Source organism: Curcuma longa, chromosome 11, assembly GCF_044706935.1.
Source record: "Curcuma longa cultivar G26 ecotype Majalengka, Jawa Barat chromosome 11, ITB_CL_G26_1.1, whole genome shotgun sequence".
Taxonomy (NCBI): domain Eukaryota; kingdom Viridiplantae; phylum Streptophyta; class Magnoliopsida; order Zingiberales; family Zingiberaceae; genus Curcuma; species Curcuma longa.
Genome location: NC_133871.1, coordinates 9,341,865 through 9,366,439, shown reverse-complemented (window position 1 = coordinate 9,366,439; position 24,575 = coordinate 9,341,865). Strand labels below are relative to the sequence as shown.

The 24,575-nt window shown below is 37.2% G+C and overlaps 3 protein-coding genes and 1 pseudogene across 4 annotated transcripts; 3 read left to right on the top strand and 1 right to left on the bottom strand.

The window, feature by feature from the left end:
* Positions 1-984: 984 nt before the first annotated feature.
* LOC141841822 (uncharacterized) lies at positions 985-4,818 on the bottom strand. Its single transcript, XM_074730018.1, has 2 exons — positions 4,426-4,818; positions 985-1,377 (listed from the first exon to the last, which is right to left on the bottom strand). Exon 1 carries the CDS (start codon positions 4,816-4,818, stop codon positions 4,426-4,428), a length of 393 nt encoding a protein of 130 aa, XP_074586119.1. The 3' UTR covers positions 985-1,377.
* A 1,561-nt stretch (positions 4,819-6,379) lies between these two features.
* LOC141837072 (uncharacterized) lies at positions 6,380-7,285 on the top strand (annotated as a pseudogene).
* Positions 7,286-7,608: 323 nt separating this feature from the next.
* On the top strand, positions 7,609-14,393 carry LOC141837924 (E3 ubiquitin-protein ligase RGLG2-like). The gene is made up of 11 exons (XM_074725286.1): positions 7,609-8,150; positions 10,524-10,608; positions 10,701-10,841; positions 11,279-11,392; positions 11,480-11,577; positions 12,226-12,305; positions 12,392-12,497; positions 12,581-12,708; positions 12,816-13,002; positions 13,761-13,817; positions 13,918-14,393. Exons 1-11 carry the CDS (start codon positions 7,884-7,886, stop codon positions 13,996-13,998), a joined length of 1,344 nt encoding a protein of 447 aa, XP_074581387.1. The 5' UTR covers positions 7,609-7,883; the 3' UTR covers positions 13,999-14,393.
* Positions 14,394-15,106: 713 nt separating this feature from the next.
* Positions 15,107-24,148, top strand: LOC141836991 (actin-related protein 3-like). 2 transcript variants are annotated; one of them, XM_074724481.1, is made up of 10 exons: positions 15,107-15,477; positions 17,350-17,581; positions 17,877-18,101; positions 19,021-19,167; positions 20,012-20,104; positions 21,467-21,586; positions 22,321-22,431; positions 22,514-22,639; positions 22,716-22,814; positions 23,802-24,148. In XM_074724481.1, exons 1-10 carry the CDS (start codon positions 15,431-15,433, stop codon positions 23,880-23,882), a joined length of 1,281 nt encoding a protein of 426 aa, XP_074580582.1. In that variant the 5' UTR covers positions 15,107-15,430; the 3' UTR covers positions 23,883-24,148. The 2 variants fall into 2 exon arrangements, with proteins under 2 accessions (XP_074580582.1, XP_074580583.1); XM_074724482.1 differs by lacking the exon at positions 17,350-17,581.
* The last annotated feature ends 427 nt before the right edge of the window (positions 24,149-24,575 follow it).

Sequence of the window (24,575 nt, the reverse complement as noted above, 5' to 3'; positions counted from 1 at the left end):
ATGCTTGTCTGTAAGAGTAGAGCAAATTTCCAAGAATCTCGCATGAAGTGAAAGACATCTGCCTAGTTTTGTTTGTTTTCATTTGAAACTTTTTTAATGAGTAGGTCTGCCAATTGGTCTGTTTGTTTGTTGCAACATTAGGCAGTGGCCAGCCTGGCTCAGGCACACGGGTCGGGACGTGCTAAGCCTGCCATTATACACGAGCCTGTACTGAGTGCAAAGATCGCAGTATTTTTCTAATCAATATTAATTTTAAAAAATATTTTATTAATATTAAGTTTTAAAGCAGCACAATCTATTATCAGCTCCAACACAAATTAGTGCCTTTGTATTATTTCTTCACATAAAAAATAGACTCTTGAGCCTCTATTATTTAATTTTTTATCATTATTATTTATTATTTGATAAAGATAAAACATTATAGGTAATCACTTCAAAGATCTGCATAAATTTAAGCTCACCTTCTTGAATAGTTTGTGTTTTTAGTTCACCATGATTTTGCTGCTTTTGTCGGCAAATCTGTGTCAGCCAGTCAGTAGGGGTGTCTCGCCTAATCAAAGCACTGGAAATTAACCGTGAATTGCTGACTTCTTAAAAAAAATTCTTTTTGATAATTCACGTATCAATCTTTTCTTAGTTCACCTATCAGTCTTTTCTCTAGTTCACCTGCCAAATAAATTCAGAATACATACTCAAAAATCAATCTTAAAAATTGTCCCACTGAAATTCGAACTCTGCCTTCAAACATCCAACACAAACCAATATGACTTAACTAGGTGACCTAGGCCAACTTGACCAATGAACCTAAGTCAATATTCAGATCAAGATACAGTTTGACCGATTGATCCATTCATTGGTTTGGCAACTTGGAACTCGTCCAAATCAATTTCCAGTTTGACTTATAAAACTAAAAAGGCCAAAGAGGAAGTAATTCTAACATTCGCGTAAATATTTCTAAGGATAGAGATTAAAAATAATGTCGGTTAAAATTGATAGTCAAATAACAAAACTCAAATAATTACTGGGGAACCGAACATAGGAAATGTGATCATCTTCTCAAATTGTATTACTTCTAATTTAAAGTTTCCTCACTAAAGTTTTGTTTTGGACATAGAACAGAGATAGAAGATAGAGAATAAATTGGGAGTTTACTTGCCATGATAGTGCCAGCTTTAGGAGGATCATGCGCATTGAGCATGGCATATGAATGATGAGCATCCATGTGGAAACAATGAGTACTATTAATTGATGCACCGAAGAGGAGGGTGGCTAATCTTTTTCCAGATAAGCTACAGCATTTGTTTACTTTTATAAGGTTCAAATGTTTGATTTGCCAGCACAGCTTCTTGGAAGGTTTGGAACAGATCGAACAACTTCCTGCAAAATTAAACACCACTTAGTTGTCTGAGCAAATCTGAACAATGAGATCCATTTTATGGTGATCAAGGTTTGAGTCACAGCACAAACATATCTAAGTCAGTGACATACCTACCAATACACCAAAACAATTGTTTGCTTTGAGGAATCTCACTCACTAAGTAGTTCTTCCCAATACACCAAAACAATTGTTTGCTTTGAGGAATATCTCACTCACTAAGAAGTTCTTTAATGGTGCCTTTGGTTTCTCTAGTTTCAGTCCAAACTATGTTTTCCTTGTATTTACAGTTATAGGAGCCTGCTTGTGATTGTACCATGTCTCTATACGAAAATAGTAGCCAAAAAATATCTCTTCAATTTCTTTCTCCCTTACAAATGTTTCCATGTTTGAAATCTAATTGCCAAGAAGTTTGCTTCTTTGATGAGAAGAGTCACTGAAGCATAAATTGACACAGTCGAAGTCTTTTGGGCAAGTGGCAACACCATCTTCACATGCACATACATAAAATTCATATTCTTACCAACCAATGCATACTGAATTACTTTTGGGTTATGATCCATGATGGAATCAGCATGTATTATGAACTTCAGAATGAATCAGGTATCTCCTAGCGAACAGGTTTTCCAACTAATCAGACATGTACAAAACCAATCTCTTGCAATCTCCTAGCGAACAGGTTTACCTTTCAAATCCTCTTGAGTTTGGCTTGATTTGAATGGTAATTGGAGCCCAAGTGACGTTAATAAATTCATTCCTGGAGCAGGGTGGTGATGGTTTTTTAAGGTGGCTGAAATTCTCCAAATTAATGTTAAAATGGACTGACAAGGTTGGGCTTAATTTGTGTTATCAATGGTTGAGTTCTTAACAAGTGGCAGTGTCTAGACAAGGAATCATGAATGAATCCATGGTTTTAAAAAGCATTCCATGCAAGACACCAATACAGAGAGCAACCAGGCTTCCACAATGGAGCTTCCTCTTGAGACAGGGATGGAGCTTCCATGGGAGCCCACGAGAGCTAGGAAGATTCCACAAGTGTGTGGGCTCGAGTGTCATTTCATGATAAGGCTTCCACGACGGGACTTCAATAACAAGGTTAGCAATGACAAAGAATTTTCTTCATAGGCACTGCATGTTGACACACCTAGCATGACACCAACACAGAATCATTTCAGAGTCGACCAAGCCTCAGCTTTGAATGATATGTCTAATCTTGAAGGAATCTACCAATATTCTCATGAAAGTGAATACTACTTATCAATCTAGCACACGCTCTGTGGTTCTTCCTTCTCTTTTGTGCAGTTCACAAGCCAGAGAACACTTTGAGCAACATTATATTGTTTTCCCTAAAAGTGCAAGAATCAGCCTGATTCATTTAGCAAGCGCACACATCCAAATTTGTAGAATAGCTCAATGTTCTGTCAGGTATTCACTTTAACTTTGTCATGCATGACCTCTAACCTCACTTGTGTGTATTCAAACTTGATCCATTTTTTATTACTATATAAGAAGAACATCATTGGATATACGGGTGTTCAAAGAACCCACCTTAACAGAGCCCAAGGAACTCCAAGGTTCAGGGTTTTATTGCAATATATTGAAACTTTATGCCAACCTGACCTATATGTTAGTAAAAAAATAGCCTATAAGGGTGCTCAAAGAACCCACCCTTCCTGACCCAAATACTCAGAGGTTCAGGATGTGCTGTATCTATTATTCAAGTATGAAATAGATGCAATCATTTTACATAGTCTGCTTATCTTTTACGGTTGAAGTTTGTGTTTTATAATAGAAGGGTATGATGGATATGGCCTCTGTTAAGAAATGAAGAATACAGTTCTTGGATTTTTCTTTTCAATTGGAATATGCTACTTTCACTACTTTCATGTGATCAAATCACCTCCACAATGCATCCTACATGTTCCTTAACACATTAAAATACAGATCCTAATTAGTATATAGAGAAACCAACATTTTTCAAGGGAAACGTGTATATCAGACCTGACAATTTGTGCAGTAGCAAAACAGCATAAATTTAGTTTGAAGTATATTAATGAAATGTTCCCAGTGTCTTGCACCACCACACCAATTAATTCATCTTATGATGCGGCTCATCACTGATTTATGCAATGAGATATTTTTTTTAATATGCACAAATAGGGAAATTTCTCTGAAGGTGAATTTTGAACTCGAGATGACTTTCAGGTCCCTACCAGTGTGGTAGCATTGTCTAAAGTTAGATTTTGTTATTGTTGTCTTCTTAGTATTGTATTTTTTTTCTTCTCATGACTTGATGCTAATACGGGAACTTTTTTATTGTTTACTCATCTTTTTCTCTAATGCATCCACTATGAGGTATTTACCGTCTATTTCTTCCTATTAAAAGTATATGTTCTATAACAGTACACTCACTGTATTTTTAATATCAAATAGTGGAGTCGTGTTGTGCTGCATATAGGAAGCGGCCACAGTAATCTCAATATTAATCATGAATGAGTATACAAAACTAAGTGTTTACTTTAAGGGATCAGTAATGACGAATTCATCGGAGCAAGAAATAAGCTAAAAGATGGATGCTCTATCTCTTGTTTTCTTACAAAAGAGGAAAGATGGATATTTGAAAATATAAATGTAAGCATGCATCCTTGGTAACTCATCCGTCAAAATTGAAAAGAAAAGTAATTATTTCTTGATCACAAAAGATTGATCCATCCTCTTCATTTACATTGAAGAGGCAAATGAAAGGATAAGTTTCTTATCATCCCTCTTCTCCATCCTTTCTTCTTTTATATATATCCATCTCTTCAATTTACCATGAAACAAGACCTAAGTGTATAGCTGTGGAGTTCAAAATCCTAGAAACACACTCTCCACTACAAACAATTAACTATTCAAATATAGCTTCACAAAATTTTGTGAACTGGAATCTAATAGGCACAAAATAACTGAAATAAAATTGCATTTTCCCCCAAATTTGGTTCTTCAAATCCCAACCCACTTTAGCAAAAGGAAATGGAGATCCAAGAAGAAGTAGCCAGAAAAGAGACTACCTAAGGGTACTGTAGTTTGTCGAATCCAGCGACGTGGACGCCGGCGCGTGCTACGGATCCAAGGAGGGAGGCAGCGGGGCGGCGGAAGTGCGCCGGTCGGGAGAGCTCCTCGTCGAGGTCGATCTCGACGGAGGACACGCCGATGTCGTGGAGGCGGATGGCTAGCTTCTCGCCGACCCGAGCAGCGACGCGGGCGTCCCAGCAGAGCCGAGTGCGGGGGAAACGGGTGTTCCGGGCATGATTCTGGACCAAAAACTCCGGCTCGTCGGAGGCCGCCATGGCGACGATGGTGGAGGTCCGGGGAGCGGTGACCTCCACCGCAATCTTACGGCAGCTCACGATCAGCCTCAGCAGATGCGGCGGCGGCAACCCCATCGAGACCTGAGAGATCATTCCAGATGCTTCTACTCCTTCGGATCTTAATTTGGCAATGGACAAGGAAAAAAGTTCAATTTACTTCTCATATTTTTTTTTTTAATATTTTGAAAACACCCTCATAATTTCCAAACTAATTTAACCCTTAATTTTAACATCATTGTTTCACTTAAACTGACGTTTAAAAAAAAACTCTATCTTCGATAGATGACATGATGCCGTTTAAAATTATTTATTTAATTCACAATTGTTCATGTTGAGACCGCCTCTTGGACTAGTAATCGGTCACCCGATTGGGAAGTTGTTAACCAAGATAGTGTCTGACACCCACCAACAGAAAAGGAAGACGCTAAAGGATTCTAAGGCACTGCTAAGACCTACATAGCTAGAGAGAAGAGGGTGAGAACAGAGGTTATAGATGTCCTGACTCAACCGTTCCGACACTCAAGTCAACTTTCTCACGAAGAAAACGAGAGAAGGAGAGTAAGTCAAGTAGTGGGTGTATTTGTTCCCGTGAGATGAAGGGAAACTATATAGCTGCATGTAAGAAAATAATGAAAAATTATTTTATCTTCGTTAAATGTCCATTAAAGAAAATATCCTTAATATGTCCCATCAAAATAAGATGTCCCATCAAGGTAAGATCACCGTTGCAATAGAAGAAGTCTTTCATCAAGATGGATATTATATCAGATTGAGTTATTATGCTGCATTAATGGGATGATAAATTACTCATGATATCATGTGATCATGATTACTTGTGTCCTAGCACGCGGGGGCTGATTGAATAAAGAGTTGGACAGAGAGGAGTTGTTGAGCCTTGAGTGGGGCACCGAAGGAACGAAACCTGATCAGCAAAGGGAGAACAAGTTGAAGCCGATTAAGGCCGAGAAGAGATATTGTTGGGAAGAGACTTAGCGGGGTGGATTTGGAAGAGTAGGATGGATGACGAACAGAAGTCCAACTCTTCAAGAGGTCGGGTGTTAAGTCTAGACCTAAGCCAAAAATCGAATAAGATACTGGATCCCGATCTAATCTGGATGCTGAGTTAGGCTGTCGAGTCAGGGCATGAAGAGGTCAAATCAATCTGTCCAACGTATCATCTACTTAGACTGGATCTTGACCTCTGAACCAAGTCATACCGATCCATAACAACAATATTTAATTCAGATTTAGAGTGTAATAATAAGCCCGTAGTAGAATGTTTTTCGTAGTATTTCGAATATGAATTATTGAATGAATTTTTGATTGACGTAAAAATATTAAGCTACTAAATCAATTGTGAACGCTTTCTGATTTATTCTCATAAACTTTTTATACCACCAATCAACCGACTAAATCGTTATCAAGATTTAATAGATCCTCGTTCCTAATGCCAGAGTATAGTAGCAAAGAAAGCTGTTGAAGGCACAGTCACTCACAACTTTAAACACCACGCAGAACGACACTCTGTTTGCTTTCTCTAATCCGTTACTCTGATTAATGCACGAGATCACTCACGTCCATGCGCGATCAAACCCTTTGGAAAATTCCAGCTAATTTTCTCCTATTTAATTACCTATTTTCCGACCATAATTGCATGGTTAATCCATTTAATCATCGGCGATCGATCGCCGGCGCTGCTTCCCATTCTCCTCCTAATTTCTCTGCCATCCTTCGCCTCAACCGCCGCCCTGCCGCATCCGCCGCCGTCGTCTCCGACGATGTCGTGATCCCGGCTCCAGCACAACCAGGGTTCAGCATCTTCGTCGGCGTCCTCACTCGCGCCGACCTCTACGAGCGTCGCCACTTCCTGCGCCTCGTCTACGGCGCGCAGCAGAGCACCTCCGCCGCCGTCGACATCAAGTTCGTCTTCTGCAGGCTCACCAAGGTGGAGCAGCGCTTCCTGGTGGCCCTCGAGGCCCTCCGCTTCGGCGACATCGTCGTCCTCAACTGCACCGAGAACACGAACGCCGGCAAGACCTACTCCTTCCTCTCGGCGCTCCCGGCCGCCCTGGCGCCTCGCCGCTACGACTACGTGATGAAGACCGACGACGACGCGCTCGTGCTGGCGGAGGCGCTGGCCGCGGCGGGACCTCTCTACGGCCGGGCAGTTCCCTGCGGCACCGACAGAGGCAGAGCGGACCTCTTCTCCGGCGCCTACATGTCCGGCATGGGGTTCGTGCTGTCGTGGGACGTGGTGGAGTGGATCGCGACGTCGGAGGTGCCTGCGGGCTGCGGCAGACAGAGTGGGTCCGGAGGACAAGGTGGTGGGGAGGTGGCTGGCGAAGGGGAAGAAGGGAAGGAACAGAGTCTCGTCGCCGGCGATGTACGATTATCCGGGGACTAACGGACGGTGCTCGCATGAGCTGGCGCCGGAGACGGTGGTGGTGCACCGCCTGAAGCGTTGGGACCGGTGGCTAGACGTGATCAAGTTCTTCTGAATCTGACGCAGGGGCTGAAGCCCTCCAAGCTCTACTACGTCCCGATCGGCCATGAAGCTTAACGGCGTGCTGGTCCGCCGTTAATTAGATATTTGAAAAAAATCATTAAATCAGGTCAAAAAGTTTATTAGCCTACGCCTTTCTCGTGGTTCATTACTTTTCTCGTGTTTCATTTCTTAGTCAACGTCAACAACCAACAAAATAAATATCTGTGTGCCAAATAATATCATTATAAATATTTTAAATATAAAAATTTATTAATTCTTATTTATGCGGACACGCCAACCGCACGATAATTACAGATACGGACACGCCACGTCATTAACCTGTCAGTTACTTCAATGCCTCGGCCCTCCCACGTTCCCCACCCTTCCATTATTTATCCGTTTTCTCTCACCTTCTTGGCGTCTTCTCTCTCCTCCATCTTCGTCTCCATCTCGTCGCCGCCCTTGACCACGCCGATTTCCCATTTCCAGTTCTCTCTCGCTCCCGCACGTCACATCCTCTTCGCCCGCGCTCACGCATCCTCGATTCAACGGCGTCGCTGACTTGGTCTCCTCTTCCGTGGCGCCGCCTCAAGATCCGTTCTTAAGGCTCGCCGCATCCGGTTCGGATTTCTGGATCTCGCATATTCGTATTCCTGTTTCCGTTTACTGATTGATGGGGGGTGGAAGCTCTAGGGATTCGGGAGAGAGGGATTGGGATTACGGCAGTAGTGGTTATTCTCCTCGTGAGGCGCCTGGCTATCAGAGTTACCCTCCTCCGGCTGCGCCTGTGTCGTACGGTTATGCTCCGCCTCCGTCTTATGCTCCTCCTCCGTCTTATGCTCCTCCTCCGTCTCATAGCGAACCCCATCAGCCGCAGGGTGGGCGGAGGATCGACAGGAGGTACTCGAGGATAAGCGACGACTACCATACCGTGGACCAAGTAAAGTTGCAACTTGCCTATATTTCTTTCTGTATTTACTAGTTTAATGTTTTGGTTTCTAAAACCGTAAAAGAGCTGTGGTATTTGAGTACAAATTTTGTACTTCAAATCAATTGCTTCGTTTGGCGTGATTAAAAAATTAGGTCCCTGGGATTGGGATTTGATAGTACCAAAGAAATGGCTGGAATTTGCGATCCCATCGACTTTAGATGCCAGTTTTGTTTCTGAACAACCAATCAAAACTCAGTACCAGAAAAACTTGATAGAAGCAAGAAAATTCTCCGAATTCCGTTTTTATATATATATATATGTGTGTGTGTGTGTGTGTGTGTGTGTGTGTGTGTGTATAAATTTCTCATTTAGATTGGTATTCTAATTTCCTAATTATTTCCTTTTCTTTAAGTATGATGTGTACAGAATCTTTAATACCTTTTGTCAGGTTGTTTTTAAAAAGGTTTTGCAGTAATCTTTTGGTGTAAAGCAATTATATTTGTCTAAATAAACACATTCCGTAGTGCAAGTGAGCTACATGAAATTGCTTATAAGAGGATGGAGAGACTTTTTTTTTTAAAAAAATAAAAAACTAGATGGAGAAAACATAGAACTCAGAAAAGGGTGAGCAGTTAGGAACTTGGGGGGAGAGAGTCGTGCATATAAAGGCTGTACAAAGTTGTTAGCCTACATACCAGTGCTATCTCCATCTGATGGAACTTGGACATATCATGCCAATGAAAAAAATTCTCTACGGTCCTGGATTTGTGTTGAACACCTTGAGATATTTTCCATTTCACCTATTGCAGTAAGTTCTCCCTTAGTTTGATGTGAGGCGGGCATGTTAGAGAACAGTTCTTTATGTGTGGTTACTGAGTGCATCGGTTGTCTCAGGAATAAAACTCCAACCCCAATTCACTAATCAAAAGAGTGTGGTTTGTCATCATCTGGAGAGCAGTTCTTTTATTGTATCGCAGGGATACAACTCCAACCATAATGTAAATGTACTTCTGATAAGGTATGGTTGGTCTTCCTTTGCTGCTTGACAGTTTGAACAAGTCAAGAAAAATATTAATGCCTTCACGGAGAAGAAACATATTGGGTGTGAACTCATCACTTGCTGATGATGCATAAAAGAAATTTGACTTTTGTTGGAGCAGAAATTGTTCATTGGTTTATAAGTAACATTAAGCAGTTTGCAAGTAAAGTTGTGAACTCACTATTTCTGTTCCTGATCCATAGTTATATTGAACATGTGAAATGAACTATCCTGATACCACCAAATGATTTTGCATATCGACTGCCTAAACAATTGTGAGGCCAAGAGAATAAATAGCCTACCTTCAAAATATATATGTTCTACTATCATCAATGTTTGTAAAAAATGGACCAGATTGGCTAGTTAAATCACTTACAGGGGAGCAGAGGCTAACCCAGTTCTGTTGAAATAATAATGTTTAACTGATAGAAAAGAAGCAATTAAGGGCTGACCAATTCAACCCTTGGTCTGATTCTCCAAGCAGAGTCTATTGTAATAAATAGAATCATGTTCAGACACATTATTGGATTCACCATTTGACTTAAGTTGTGCAGCTAATTAATCTAATTTTCTTTATATGTATTTGCATATTCAACGACTTGACCATCATATTGGGTTTAGAAGAATCCCTTAAACAACATTTTATCAGACTAAAAGGCTATTGTAATGAGGAGAATTGCACTTCCTTTATTTGAAGTCTCCATGAAACACATATAAACATTTTTTATTATAGATATTAAAAATAAAAGTTAATACATATTATAATCAGAAATATACCCAATCTATTTTCAATTATTAATTGTATGGTTTGATGAATCCTATCTCTAATCCTATGAACGAATCTTATAAGTTTGTAATGGTTCCTAGGTAGGATCTGGATCATGGGTTCATGACATACTTGATTTGAAAAAAAAATGGATTTTGACTTGGGATAAGCTTGATATTCTTTTACGTATTGGCTTAAAAGACAATTTGTGGAACTTGTCAAGCTTCCATTTTTTAGCAAATGAATGTTGGTCAATCAGCCCAATTTTTTTCAAGTAGAGTAAAACATGCACTGCAACAAACTATCTGGAAGCATGATGTGAAAAATGGTCCATTCAGCTTAATTTTACAAAAACAGACTTTACCTCCTCTTTGAGATTTCAGCCAAAAGAATCACTATATCTTGTGTGTTATATAACATTGCATAAAACTGTCTTAGCCAAAAGAAGTGGAGTAACACCATATAATTTAAGAGGTGAAGTACCTATTATTTGTACTGTGGTCAAATGTTGCTAAGTAGGTAACTAGTTATTTTCTTTCATGTTTTTTTAAAATCAGATCTAAGTTTCTTTGTACAGGTCACTGATGCTCTTTCAAGGGCTGGGCTCGAGTCTTCCAATCTTATTGTTGGCATTGATTTCACAAAGAGCAATGAATGGACAGGTTAGAGTACATTGCCAGTAATCCATTTTTTGGCTGCTAACTTCATTGCTTGTATGGCTGTGGATTTTGATATCTACTGAATTTGGTGATAGGTAAAGTTTCATTTGGCAGACGAAGCTTGCATCACATTGGTGATATGCAAAATCCTTATGAACAAGCTATTTCTATAATTGGGAGAACCTTATCAGCATTTGACGAAGACAACTTGATTCCATGCTTTGGATTTGGAGATGGTATGCTTTCATTCTGTAACTTATTTTAACCAGTTAAAAGGCTTAAAGCAATTTAAAACACGGAAGTTAGTGTAATAGAGACCTGAACATAGAAAGTTTGAGATTAATATATGGGGTTATGAGATTACAAAAACTATATTTTCATTTTTTAAGATCAGAGAAAACAGGTAGGATGCCAAGAATATGTTAAAAAAGGGAAAATGTCTTATTCTTCATCTACCATTGCCTTCAGGGTAAGGCAACTAATTCCCTCAAATCTGTCTTGCCTAAAAGGGCAAGTAACAATAGATGGATTCTATTGTTATAGTTAAACAATCTCCACAGATTTAGTGAGACTATAGAAAGCTTTATAAAACAAAAAGTCAATAGAGGCCTAAAGAACCTCCACAATATGATGTATGTGTTCTGATAATATGTGAAATAATTTATTTTGGCAGCATCCACGCATGATCAGGGTATCTTTAGTTTTTACCCTGAAGGAAGACCATGTAATGGGTTTCAAGATGCTTTGCAGCGATATAGAGAGCTTGTGCCCCATTTGCGTCTGGCAGGTGTGTTAATTCCTTCTTGTTAGTAGAACAAGTAGTGGTCAATAATTTTACTGTCTATTTACTATAGAGTCCTTTTACTATTTGCAGGTCCAACCTCTTTTGCTCCACTAATAGAAATGGCTATGACCATTGTAGAACAAAGTGGTGGTCAATACCATGTTTTGGTGATAATTGCTGATGGTCAGGTACTTTTCCCTTGTTTTTAGAGCAGACTGCATTGCACCAATTAACAACGGGATAAGGTATCATGTGATGTAATGTTTTAAGGGAATTAATAATTCTTGAAAGAATGCTAAAATGAAGAAAGAGTCTGATGCAGGAAAAAGGTTAAAGATGATTGGTTTTGGTCATTCATTCTACGAGTATTTGTTTGTTTACAATGTTGAAAGTTAATGAAGGAAAGAAGAGGCAAAAAGACTTGGCTTTTGCATGCTGATAGACAATACTGTTTTACATTTCCAATTTTACATCTCCTTTAAATAAACCTGTCCTATAGTTTTGCACAAATAGGCCTTCCACTGGATATTGATACATACATAACACATATCAGCTTCCTGACATTAGGTGCATCCGAGGCCGTGGCCCCCTCAGGACTTTTTAAAATGTAGTTAATAATTAGTTTTAGCCATAGAGAAAGTAATAACCAATTTCCTGATGGAGAACATGGTGGTTTCATTTTTATAACTGGGATTTTGCATGGGAAACTATCAATTGAAATATTATGCAAGTACCACAAAGAAATGTGAGGAATACCATCTGTAGCAAACTGACCTTTCAATTTATACATTTATTTAAAAGTTGTGAATTTGTCCTGAGAGTATCTCATTATACAGGTTACAAGAAGTGTAGACACTCATTCTGGTCATTTAAGCTCCCAAGAACAAAAGACTGTTGATGCCATAGTTAAAGCAAGGTGAGTGGAATATTCATTGGGCTGGCAGTTGCTGCTCTCTTAAAAAAAAGTTTTGACAACTGATGGAATGTCTACTTATGTTTTAGTGGATTTCCACTGTCCATAATTTTGGTTGGAGTTGGAGATGGCCCTTGGGACATGATGAAAGAATTTGATGATAATATCCCTGCCCGTGCATTTGATAATTTTCAGGTGATAATTTTGATTTTTGGTTCAGATTATATTGCACCAGTTGTATGTTGTTCCAGATTCCATTAACTTGTATTATCCTACAGTTTGTCAATTTTACGGAGATAATGTCAAGGAACATACCCCAACCCAGAAAAGAAGCAGCATTTGCTCTTACTGCATTGATGGAAATTCCTTCCCAGTACAAGGCAACCCTAGAATTGGGGATTTTGGGGTATGGATGCACAATTGCGGGTTCTAAGTTTAACATGGTTTTTCATTTTCCTTTGGCATACAAATGTTATAGTAGTTTCTTATCTTTTGGTTCATTTTGGAAAACAGTCGTCAATCCGGACAGTCACCACAGAAGGTCCCGCTTCCTCCACCTATTGGAGGTTACAATGCATCATCTGTTTCAACTAGCAGTTACAAATCAACAAGCTTCCAGAAGAGTGCGCCACTTTACCCTGAATATGAAACAACATCGAGTGCACCTCCTGCACCACCCAGTTCATCATTAGAATCCCAGGTACTGTCCGAAGAATGAAGGCCTTGTTTCTTTTGCTTTCGGATTACTTTCTCTTGTTCATCACATTATGAAATTCTTTGAAATGTTAAAGTTCATTTACCTTGTTTTGATTTGTCTTAATTTGGTTGGCTAGTACAACTGGTTGAACTAGGAAGTGGAGGCCAGTTCTATTGGGTCTTACATTTAGTAATTTTTTTAATAGAATTTTTGACCTGTTGGATTGGAAGAAAAAAAAAATCCTTTGCCCGTAGTTTTTCTCTTTTTTTTTTTCTTTCAAAATGCTTTCTAGAATTCTAAAATTGTCAACAATTTCCTCTTTGAAATGTCAAAGTTCATTTTCTGTGACTGGAGAGTTCGACCAGTACAACTAGGAACTAGAGGCCAGTTCAATCTGGTCTTTTGATATTCAAAATTATGTTTTTGATGTATCCAATTTTTGACTGGTTCAATTGGAAAGGGAAATTCTCCTTTTACCAATCTTGTTCTTCATGAACACTAGAATTCTAAAATCATCAACAAGCTCCCCTGGAGTTTTCAGATTCTTGTCAATTTTATCAACCTTGTTATGCCACTTAACCAATGTGGCAAATGCTTGGCGTCCTTTAGCCAACTTGTCATGAAAATTCTTTATAAGTAAAGCAACAATGCTGATAAAATATTGTTTGAAACTCGAAAGAGCATGTGTGTTAAAACATCCGTTTCACTTATCTGTTGTCTGAACCACTGCTGATCATGATCGTTCCCCTTGTGTTCTACAGGTCTGCCCTATTTGCCTCACGAATCCGAGAGATATGGCCTTCGGCTGCGGACACCTGGTGAATATTTCCAACCTTCCCTATTTGTTATCCACCAAATCACCTAATTCTCCTTCCCCTGCCTGGTTCTAAACTCTGTTTCTTTTTTTTCATCTCGCAGACGTGTTCAGAATGTGGACCTAGTCTTCCAACATGCCCGATCTGCCGTAGAGAAATTAGTACCAGGATAAAGCTCTACTGATCTATCAGCAGTGATCCAAACCCCACTCTCTGAAATTACAGAATAGTTGAAGTTGTAAGTTGTATATAAGTGCCCAAAGTTGGATGTTATGTATTCTTTATTCTAGATATTCTTTTTTTGTTGTTCAAATAAGATTAATATTTCCGACGAATAAATGTTACATGTAGTGGTAGTAAGTGCTCGGTGCTGTTTCAGAAGTTTCAATTTGTTTTTGTGAATCATGTATGTGCATCCAGTCTGGTAGAGTTTATTGTACAAGGAGGGATGAGAAGTTGTAGGCAAGTTGGGAGGTGTTCATTAGTTCAATTTGAATTAGGATATTGTTATTGTTTCGATATTGAGCTTGTTTGGAATTGGATTTGAATTCTGGAGTCCAACGGTTTGCCTTTGCATGAGTAGCTGCTCTTGTTGATAATTTTTTTATATTAAAAAAATCAAATTGTGCTAAAAAAAAGATGATGTTTGGAAATTTTTGATAAATAATAATATAATGATAAATAATATTTAATTGCTATAGTAGGGATATTGTTTTGGTAGATGAAATATGTGAAGGAATAAATATTAAATTTGAATTTTGATAGGAAATGATAGAAGTGAAGGGTTTTAGATTTTGTAAGTAAAATAGAATATATGAAATTTAAATTTAATAATATTAGATATAATAAGATAATTTTTAATTTTGGAAAATAAATAGTAAAAAGGATATTTTTAATTTTGAAAACATAATTACATTGTAATAATTTTGATTCAAATTGCTCTAATTGTATTTGATCAATTTAATTCGTTTGATTTGTTAAATTGAATTTATTTTAATTAAATTGGAGTAGTTTTAATTAATACTTGAGTATTTCTAATCAATATTAAAATACTAAATATTTTGGAGTTATTATAACCAAGGACAAGGATATTTTTAAAATATAAAAAATATATTTTTAATAGATGATAATAAATATTAGAGGCGTCATTTTTAATTTTTTTTTACCAAAAATTTATATTAATTACGGAATAATACTCGAAATATCTGTGATATAACTTTATTTCCCGCTAGTTGTTTAAATAAGGGATGGTGCGCGAATGGCATGTCGCTATTGGCGCATGCGAACTGTCATTCGTCAATAGCGTCGCCGCCGCAGGTTGAGGGAACGCGAAGGCGAAGACCAAGTCCATTTCGTGTCGCCCTAGCTTCCCCAATCCCCGTTCCCACTCGATCGGCGACGCAGTCAAGGAGGAGGAGGAGGAGGAGGAGGAGGAGAGGGATCGATCGACAGATCGGAGGAAGAAGAGTAGTAGGATTTGGTAGCCCTAGGTTCGGTGCCGCCTCTCCGACGGTGGCATCTCAGCCTGGCGCGCCGCCGGTAGCCGGCGATCATGAGCGGACGCCTCGAGCCGGTCTCGGATTTGGGAGGCGGTTCCACATCGAAATCCCCCTCGAATGGACGCAGCTTTGCGACCCGCCGTCGTCATCGACAATGGGACCGGGTTCGATCGCTCGCCTTCTTGATCTGTGAATTCCTTGTCTAGGATCTGAAAGGGTTTATTTGATTGTTTGCTGGTGGTCGATTGCTACCGCCTGCATTAACTGTGGCGGGCACAAGTAGTCAATCGGAACGTTGACATTGTATTTTGAAACATTTGCTGTTAGGAACCGTATCCAGGGGTAGTCCTCCTTTATTGTGGCGTTTATTGCCTTCTTGGAGTTAACTTGTGGCTGGTCCCTGTCATGTGATTTCTATGGGCTTCGATCCAATACTAAAAGCTCTCGTAAATCCACTCTAGGAATGATTAGTCCTAGAGCGATTTCTGTTTTAGCATGCGACATAATAAAGCCTTTGCTCTTTTGGAGCTTTAAATTCTCTAATAAAAATTTATCTTATTTTTCTTCTCCCATGTTCCTCTATACAATTTGTTATGGATTTGTACAAAAACATGGGGTCCAATGAGTGGAACTAGTTCGTCAATATTTAGAGCATGATGGCTATAAGTAAAGGGTAGAACTAAGCTTCCAATTTAATGATACATTTCACTAAATATGTGGAGCAAATATGCTAGGCTCCTAGCTATTGTTGAATAGTGGTGTTGCTTCTATCAACTATATTACTTTAGGAACTAAATGATTATTAACCTAACTAGGTGGATACATATATTTCATGTAAAACAAGAGGTGGGCAATTGTGAATTGCTTTAGTTGTTATAGAATCAAACCTTTAATGTATCAAAGGCTTTGAATTCTGAATTGGGTATGTTCTATTAATAGTGAAATTCACTTTGTCACACTGTATTGTACAACTCTTCCAACAAGTTGGAACTAGGAAATTTCAAGAATCATGCTAGAGTCCATTTTTAACGTCCCTCATAGCTAATTCTAATTAATTGTGTTCTCTTCAAAATGACCAACATCCAACAATATAATTTTCTTTACAAAAATTTAAATAATTAACAAACCCTTCAGAATTATTGAGTACACTAATATGCTTATTTGTTAAAATACTAAAAATAAACTTTACTTCTTCCAATAATAAATCTAATGGAAAAATGAATCTTTGATATGGATTTATGTAGAAGTGATATTCTAAGCAACTAGTCCTTTTTCTAGTGGGTTAGGAACCAAAAATTGTATCCATTTGGTAACTGAACCTTTTATTTATTCTCTATAACCTAGTCGCTATTTCCAGAATCTATTCTCATTTGAGTACATATTGATCTTACTATTTACATATCGGATCTATGCTTCTGGTGATTGAGAAATTAGTCCTCATACAACCTCTGTGTCTATTGATATGAAGTCTGCATGAGTACCTAAATAAGAAGTCCTGAAGAAGAATAAACTTTGTTCTGGTAAATCCTGTTGACCTCTAAAGGTAGTTGAAGTGCTTACCTAGGTCAATTAGTCTTTTGTGCTATTTGATTGTGATTGGGTCTAACTTTGTTTTTCATTTTGGAACCATAAATCTTTGTTGAAATAACTTGGATGATTAAATAAATAAAGGTACATATAGGTGAAGATAGTTTTGAGTGAGATCGCTCATCTCACGAATATAGTATCTAACATTGGTATGGATCCAACTGTTTGACATGGCTACATCCAAAAATTGTTATCAATAGAATGTCCTGAATGTGGGGTATCCACTCGGACTATCAGTTGTGGACATGGTTATGGAGGGGATTGATAAACAATCCAAGTATCAAAAGTTTTGAGAATGGTTAGTTACATTTGCATACATTAAATATGCATTCATCACCAATCTTGATTTTAAACTAAAATGCAACATCCTTATGTTATTTGTATGCATGATGCATTCATAAAGTTCACTTCAAGCTTTTATCTTGACTAAATCAATGCTGTTGCTACAGGTATACTAAAGTGGGTTATGCTGGCAATGTTGAGCCATCCTTTTCCCTTCCTACTGTTGTAGCTGTCAATGAGTCTTTCTTGAACCAATCAGATGGCCACAATATAGGAAATTATTTAGCACAGTATAACACTGGAATAATGGCTGATCTTGACTATTTCATTGGAGAAGACGCTCTATCACTGCCCTCAAGTGGAGTTTACAATCTCAGTTATCCTATACAACGTAGTCGGGTGTGTATTTCATGGTTGCATAACCTACTACCCAGGCTTTCTTCTGATGAATTTAATCAACAAATATAGATGTTCTGTTCATATAGGTAGAAGACCTGTCATATTTTTTGCTTATCGCATGCCCACAATTAACAAATTGGTGCGAGCACCAATAGATTACCCCCATGAATTTTCTGCATTATTGACATTAGATCGTACAGCATAGCTGACATCACTTTCATGTGCATCATGCTTTTATTTGTGATTTAGAACATCCCATTGTTTAGACTATGTTAATAAACTAAAATCTTTGCAGGTTACAAACTGGGATACCATGGAAAAATTTTGGCAACAGTGCATCTACAATTACTTAAATTGTGATCCTGAGGATCACTATTTCCTCTTGACAGAGAGCCCAATCAGTTTTCCGGAAGATCGCGAGTATATGGGAGAAATCATGTTTGAAACATTCAATGTCCCTGGACTTTATGTAGCAGTTCAACCTATCCTCGCACTATCTGCTGGATGCTCAACTGACAAAGTAAGTGAATTTGCATGATCTCTGACATTACCTTTGATTTTTTTTTTTTACAAGCGACTAAGCTAGGTTATGAGTCAAACTTAAATAAAACTCAACATTAAAATTCAATCAGATAGCTTCTCTTCCTCTTAGGCTAAAAGAAAAATTTTATGGCTTGGTATGATCTGATATGCTTAATGGATTGGAGTGGTAGGCTGTTAAAAAACAACATAGTCGAAAAGTTTATGTAGTATAGATGAGAAAGTAGGTAGCTCAGGTAGATGATAAAATGAGAAAATAGATTGAGATGATTTGAACATGTTCAGAGACTAATAACTTATACATCTAGTATAGTTGAACCTATTAGAATGAAAGGTGTAAGGGTAGAGTGTGGCCAATAATTAATACGATAAATTATAATTTAATTAATTTGAATACAACTAATGTTATTGCTTTAGATACTGCTCAATGGATGGATAAACTTTGTGTAGCCAACCACAGATAGTTTGGAGAAACATGGCCCAATGATGATGATGATGATCGCTCTTTCTTTGACCATAGTTCTGAAGTACAATGTTGAGAATTATGGATCTTTAATTTATTTTAGTCTAAAAGTTTAATATGGGGAATTAATAGTTTTTTTGTGTGTAATTTATATCTATGATTTGGTGTTTTGAGGGAAAGATTGGAATCATTGTTCCGCTGTTTAGCTATCAAATGCATGTGAAATGGATATTTATTGACATTATCTAATATTCCATTTAAGTTTCCTGGCAGGCTACATTTTTTTTCTAGTAGTTTGTATTATTATCTGATAGATCCTTCACCAATTTATTTCCATATAAGCAGCTTATTCATTGTGACAGATAATTATCTCATAACATGAGTTACATACTCTTTGTATATTTTCTCTTTAAGGTTGATTGGATTATTTTGTCAGCCTCAAATGACAGGCATCGTTGTTGACATTGGAGATGGAGCTACCCATGTTGTACCTGTTGTAGATGGCTATATAATAGGGAGTAGCATCAAATCTTTCCCAATTTCTGGCAATGATGTGACTCAATTTATTTTACAACTTCTACAGGTGTGAAATTCTTCTTATCTTATTGGATCATAGTGTCTATATTGTTACTTGATGCATATATAGATCCTTTGAGATATTATTACATACAAATGTTACTGAGAGTTGCAGTTTGATGCAGATGTTAATGAATGATTTCACTATTTGTTGGAATTACCATTTTCCTATTCTGATTCCTTATGGTTTTAGAATCTCAGCATGATATCATGTGTCGTCTCCATCTCCTTTTCCATCATTTCTGTGTTAAGATTAGGAAATATTATTTGAACTATCATTGAGTTTTAGAATATAATAAGTAGGGACTTCAATTTTTACACTCATTATCAGATTGTTGAAAACCTGTATCTTCTGCTAGACTTCAGTAATAAAGAAAAATAGCTCAGTGTTTTTACTAAATGCAACTTTTTTTTTGGCTTTTATAATATTTCTGTGAAAACGTTGACAATATTACAATGTGATCATCTTGTGCCATTTTTTTTGTTCTTGTACGGCTAGCATGCTCATTATTTATTTTGCTCTTTTCTTAAGATGAAGTATTGCTGTATGTGAATGCAACTTCATTGAAGCAACATCAGAAAAGAACAACTTAGTCATTTTTTATTCTGAAGTTTGATATAAATAATTAGTCCAGATGATTTTATTGTGATGTCCAATCATTGAACTTCCCTAATAGTGATAGGGCATTAATTCTTGCTTGTCAAATGTTTCTAATATTTCTAACCATGTTTAATTCCAATTTTCTTAATGAAGCACAATGATCTAGCTTTGTTTCTTTTTTCCTAGATAAAAAGAAAGTGCTGCATAGATATGATCCATTCACAATTAGCTACCACTAAACTTTGTGCAGGAAAGAGGAGAGCTTATTCCACCTGAAGATTCTCTTGGAATAGCTAGGAAGGTGAAGGAAATGTACTGTTACACTTCATCAGATATTGTCAAGGTAACCCTTACATTTCAAATTATGGAAATATTTATTTTGTATTGAGTTGTTGTGCTTCCCTTTTGTCAGGATTACTATCCTAAAGGGATGAAACTTAAGATCGATTTGATGACTCTTTAATTTAGACTTAGGCTGAAAGAATGATGATCAACCTGTATTATTCTATTCAACAATGTGTCACTTTCATTTTACTGATACATGAGCTAGTCAAGTTTCCAACTATTGAAGTTGAAATAGAGCCCTCATTTAAATCAATTACCAGGCTTGGCTTTAGTTAACCTTCAATTATAGCAACAACAACATAGGAAGTGCCTATTACCGTAGGTTCACCCAATTTGTTTTTATTAGAAAAGCGTTGGCAGTCATTTGTATTAATTTCATGGATTATAGAAGTCTTGTGCTTGAATAATTGAACTGAAGAACAATAGCTTGTTGTGCTATTCAAGGGAATTTATAGAAGATAACTCTAGCTTAGTCCTGCTTGAATCTGAGAAAGGATATTGCTTGAAGAATGGTACTTAATGGTCTCTCATATAGAAGATAAGGCTTTCTGAACCCTGGTAGGGGCTGCCATTATGGTTTTCCTTTGCAGGAGACAGGTTACCCAACTTGGTTTTTCTAGGGATTCAGCTATCGATGTCTCAAGGGGAGGATGATAATTTGAGTTGCCAAATGTCTATAATTTAGGGTCCCTGTGAGATTTAAAATCCAAATACGTGGATAGCGATTTAGCAAACTATATCTTTCTTTCATCTCCGAAGTGAGTTGTGATTATCTTGGTATTTTTGAGGTTGCCTCTCCTATGTAGATAAACTCCATATGGGGTTTATATCTCTGATAAATATCCTGATTGACTATGCATGCAAATGCAGAAAAGTTACCTTTTAAAATTGCCTTCTACAGATGTTTTGTATCCGTTAATATTCAACAAAGCTGATGTGGTAATAGTTTTTGTTTTGTTCGGTACATGATGAAAGTAATCTAATATTATGTACAACTAGCTTGAATATGATTTCTTTTTTACTTTAACAATTATAAATATCTATGCATTCAATGCATATTAATATTTCTAAATGCTGGGAAGATTTTTGATTTGATTGATATGTAATGGAAGTTGAGTTGTATCAGTACTTGTCTTTGTGTTAGATACTCCATAAGCATTTAGTTTATCCTCATGCCTTTGAGTTATAGATATCATTTAGGATTTCAAGTAATCATGTTACTTGTTGCCATACGGTCAACATATGTACTACTCACGCATCTCTTGGCAATTTCGGGGATTGGATGATCAATATTCTTTTGTTCATACACAAACACAGAACATATACAAGCTCCTAATAATGTTTTTTTGGATGATTTCAGGAGTACAATAAACATGACAAGAAGCCTGACAAGTACATCAAGCAATGGCTTGGCGTTAAACCAAAGACTGGTGTACCTTTTTCATTTGACATTGGCTATGAGCGCTTTCTTGGACCTGAGGTTGGCTGTCATTCAAAATAGAAACCAGTCTTTGATACTCAAAATGTGTATATTTCTTTTGAGTTTGTTTTTAAATATGCTTCCTTTGTGTTTGATTAGCATATCTTGACACAGATAGGATTAATTTAAAATCTTAAAAAAAAAAGATGATGGGAGTTTAATACCTTCCAATTGGTACTTTATATGAGGAAAGATTATTGATGGTTGGCTCCAACTAGCAGGCTTCATGAGGTTTAAGAGTTTCTCATATGGGACAAATAAATTTGACCACTCTTGTTCTCACCGTCAAACATGTGTTTTAGGGTTTAGATGTTTGGATTAGTTCCTTGACCTGGATTGGATTTTGCATTCAACAGTGAATTTTTTTTATAGTTTGTGACAGGAAATATATATCTAATAATGCAGTGGTCAGGGTGGTTTTCAAAACATTGATTCCAAGTGCTCATGCCCTGCCTCACTGTACCTTAAGTATCTAGGTTAAACCCTTGCATGCTCCCAGATGACATAGGGAAGAATTAAATTATAAAATGTCTCTTAAGATTTGTTTTTGTCTCTAAACAAACCAATCAGATATCTACCACTGTTGCTTATAAATCCACATTTTGGTAGACTATGTTATTGGATGTAAGTTCATATACTCTCGAAAATAGCACTCTTGTATGCTCATTTTCAGATTAAATTCTTAATGAATTCCACTGCAGCCTTCTTTATTAAACATCTAATTGTTTGTGCAGGTTTTCTTCCATCCTGAAATTTATATTAGTGATTATGATACTCCGTTATCTGATGTAATTGACAAGTGTGTGCAGTCTGCACCGATTGACACCAGAAGGGGTTTATATAAGGTATAATCTAGTAACAGTAAACTGCATTTTGTTAACAGATAGCAAAAGGTTTACTAATCTTTGTGCATTTTGGACCTTTTAGAATGTAGTTTTATCTGGGGGATCAACTATGTTTAAAGGTTTCCAAAAAAGATTGCAGAAGGATTTAAAGAAAATAGTTGATGATCGAATTGCAACGTCCAATGCACGCCTTGGTGCGGATGTAACAGTAAGTCTGGTCTTGTCGACATTTTATATTTTATTGGAGTATTGGACAAATGTGACCATGCTTCTTCTGTTTCCAGTCTCAGCCTGTGGAGGTTAACGTTGTAAGCCACCCTATCCAAAGATCTGCAGTTTGGTTTGGAGGTTCTGTAGTCGCATCTCTACCCGAATTCTATGAGGTCGATAATTTTTCCCTTTCTGTATTCATTAATTTTCCACTCTTTTTTGTTTGTTTGTTTTAACGGCTGTTGTACTCCAATTCATGACCATGAAATGAACAATAGCAACAGACAAGATGCTATATTCTGGATCTTATCGATCTATTTCCACTAACGAGCTTTGCATGGTTTCAGGTGGTCTTACACCATCCGCTTTTGTCCCGTCACCTAACCACTAGATCGAGTATCTTCCTTCATGTTCTCATCTGTAGCCTACTTCCACTAGATCAACTAGTGAACGCGCAATGTTATAAACTATAGGATTGTTCTTCTAGATCCCATCAATTGCTTGATTTGTGTCAACTTTAGAAAAAGAACTAACCGGGTAAAATATTCTTACAGATCGAGGCTGAGTTTGCTTGGATGAAAAGATAGAAAGCGGAGGAAGAGAAAGGGGCACAAAAGTACACATGAACCATTCATGATTATGTGCAATGTTGTGAGGTTTTCCACTCCCTCTCTCTACTCTGCTATCTTTCCACCCAAGTAAACCCAACCAAAGAGGAAGTAAAGAAAATAAGGAAACAAGGCAAAAAGTTTGCATTGAGGGAGGGATCTAACTGACATCCTTCATCCTCCATAGAATGCAAAAAGAATTCTTTATCTTTCAAATAGAAAACAAAACATTGTAAAATGTCCCTTATGTTAAAAAAAAAATTATATTGTTCCCTTAGTACACACCTAGATGCAAATTTTACATCACTTGATGTACCCTGATGGCTCAAGTACTCGACCACACTTGACTAAATCTTGCATTGTTTATCCATTAGAAATTTGGTATGGCTTTTGCATTGAAATTTATTACTAAATTTGGTATATTTTACTAGTCGAGGTTACTAAATCCTCCACTTTTATTTATTACTGGTATGCTATTGTTTGTCTTGGTTAATTTGTTGGATTTTAAAGATGCTATGGTCAAGTCTAAGTTACTTCTGAATTTCTTTTCAGTCTTGTAACACAAAAGAGGACTATGATGAACACGGAGCAAGTATTTGTCGAACTAGTCCTATCTTTAAGGGTATGTATTGACGACTCATTCCCCAATTCGAATATATAACATCTCTTCCTTCACAATAGTTTTGGTGGCATGCTCGAGTGAAGGTTGAGGAAAAGGAAAAAAGAAACTAATTGCATGAGTTGTATAGTAGATTTTGTGTGAAGACTGATAACAATGCTATCATTTCATTAATTTTTAGAAGTAGGTAACAATTGTATAACATCCATCTAATGTTTCTTATTGCATTGTGATGCGACCAAGCAGGATGAATTAAGAGGGATGACTATTTGTTTTTGTTCCAGTGGTTGTAAATTGATCATTATATTTCATTCAATTTTTTTTTTCTAGTTATTTTTCTCTCCATACTACTCGAACTATAGTTTCCAATGTCCCGAGAGAGAAAACACCCGAGTCCATGACCGACCGACCGATATAGGAGAGCCATGACCGACCGACCGATACAGAGAGAGCCCTGGCCGACCAACTGATACAGGAGCTTCGACATGGTGGGTAGAAGTTTGGGTATAAGTCATTTTGAGGCTAGGCTTGGGGGTTGGAAGGGTGTTTTTGAAAAAGCAAAAAAGGAATCATTTTGTTCATAACTATCCATTTATAATTTATAAATTAAATTATTGGTTCATTTTATGATTTATAAATAAGTGATGACTATTTTGAATCTAAAATGATGATGTATTTTATAACGTTAATATATTTGTATCTTAATT

Coding starts and splice junctions, on each gene's coding strand:
- LOC141841822 (XM_074730018.1), bottom strand. CDS start 4,818: ATGATCTCTCAGGTCTCGATGGGGTTGCCGCCGCCGCATCTGCTGAGG.
- LOC141837924 (XM_074725286.1), top strand. CDS start 7,884: ATGGGGGGTGGAAGCTCTAGGGATTCGGGAGAGAGGGATTGGGATTAC. Junction 11,393..11,479: donor GCCCCATTTGCGTCTGGCAG/GTGTGTTAATTC, acceptor TACTATTTGCAG/GTCCAACCTCTTTTGCTCCA. Junction 12,709..12,815: donor CTAGAATTGGGGATTTTGGG/GTATGGATGCAC, acceptor TTTGGAAAACAG/TCGTCAATCCGGACAGTCAC.
- LOC141836991 (XM_074724481.1), top strand. CDS start 15,431: ATGGACGCAGCTTTGCGACCCGCCGTCGTCATCGACAATGGGACCGG. Junction 18,102..19,020: donor CTGGATGCTCAACTGACAAA/GTAAGTGAATTT, acceptor TTATTTTGTCAG/CCTCAAATGACAGGCATCGT. Junction 19,168..20,011: donor TTATTTTACAACTTCTACAG/GTGTGAAATTCT, acceptor AACTTTGTGCAG/GAAAGAGGAGAGCTTATTCC.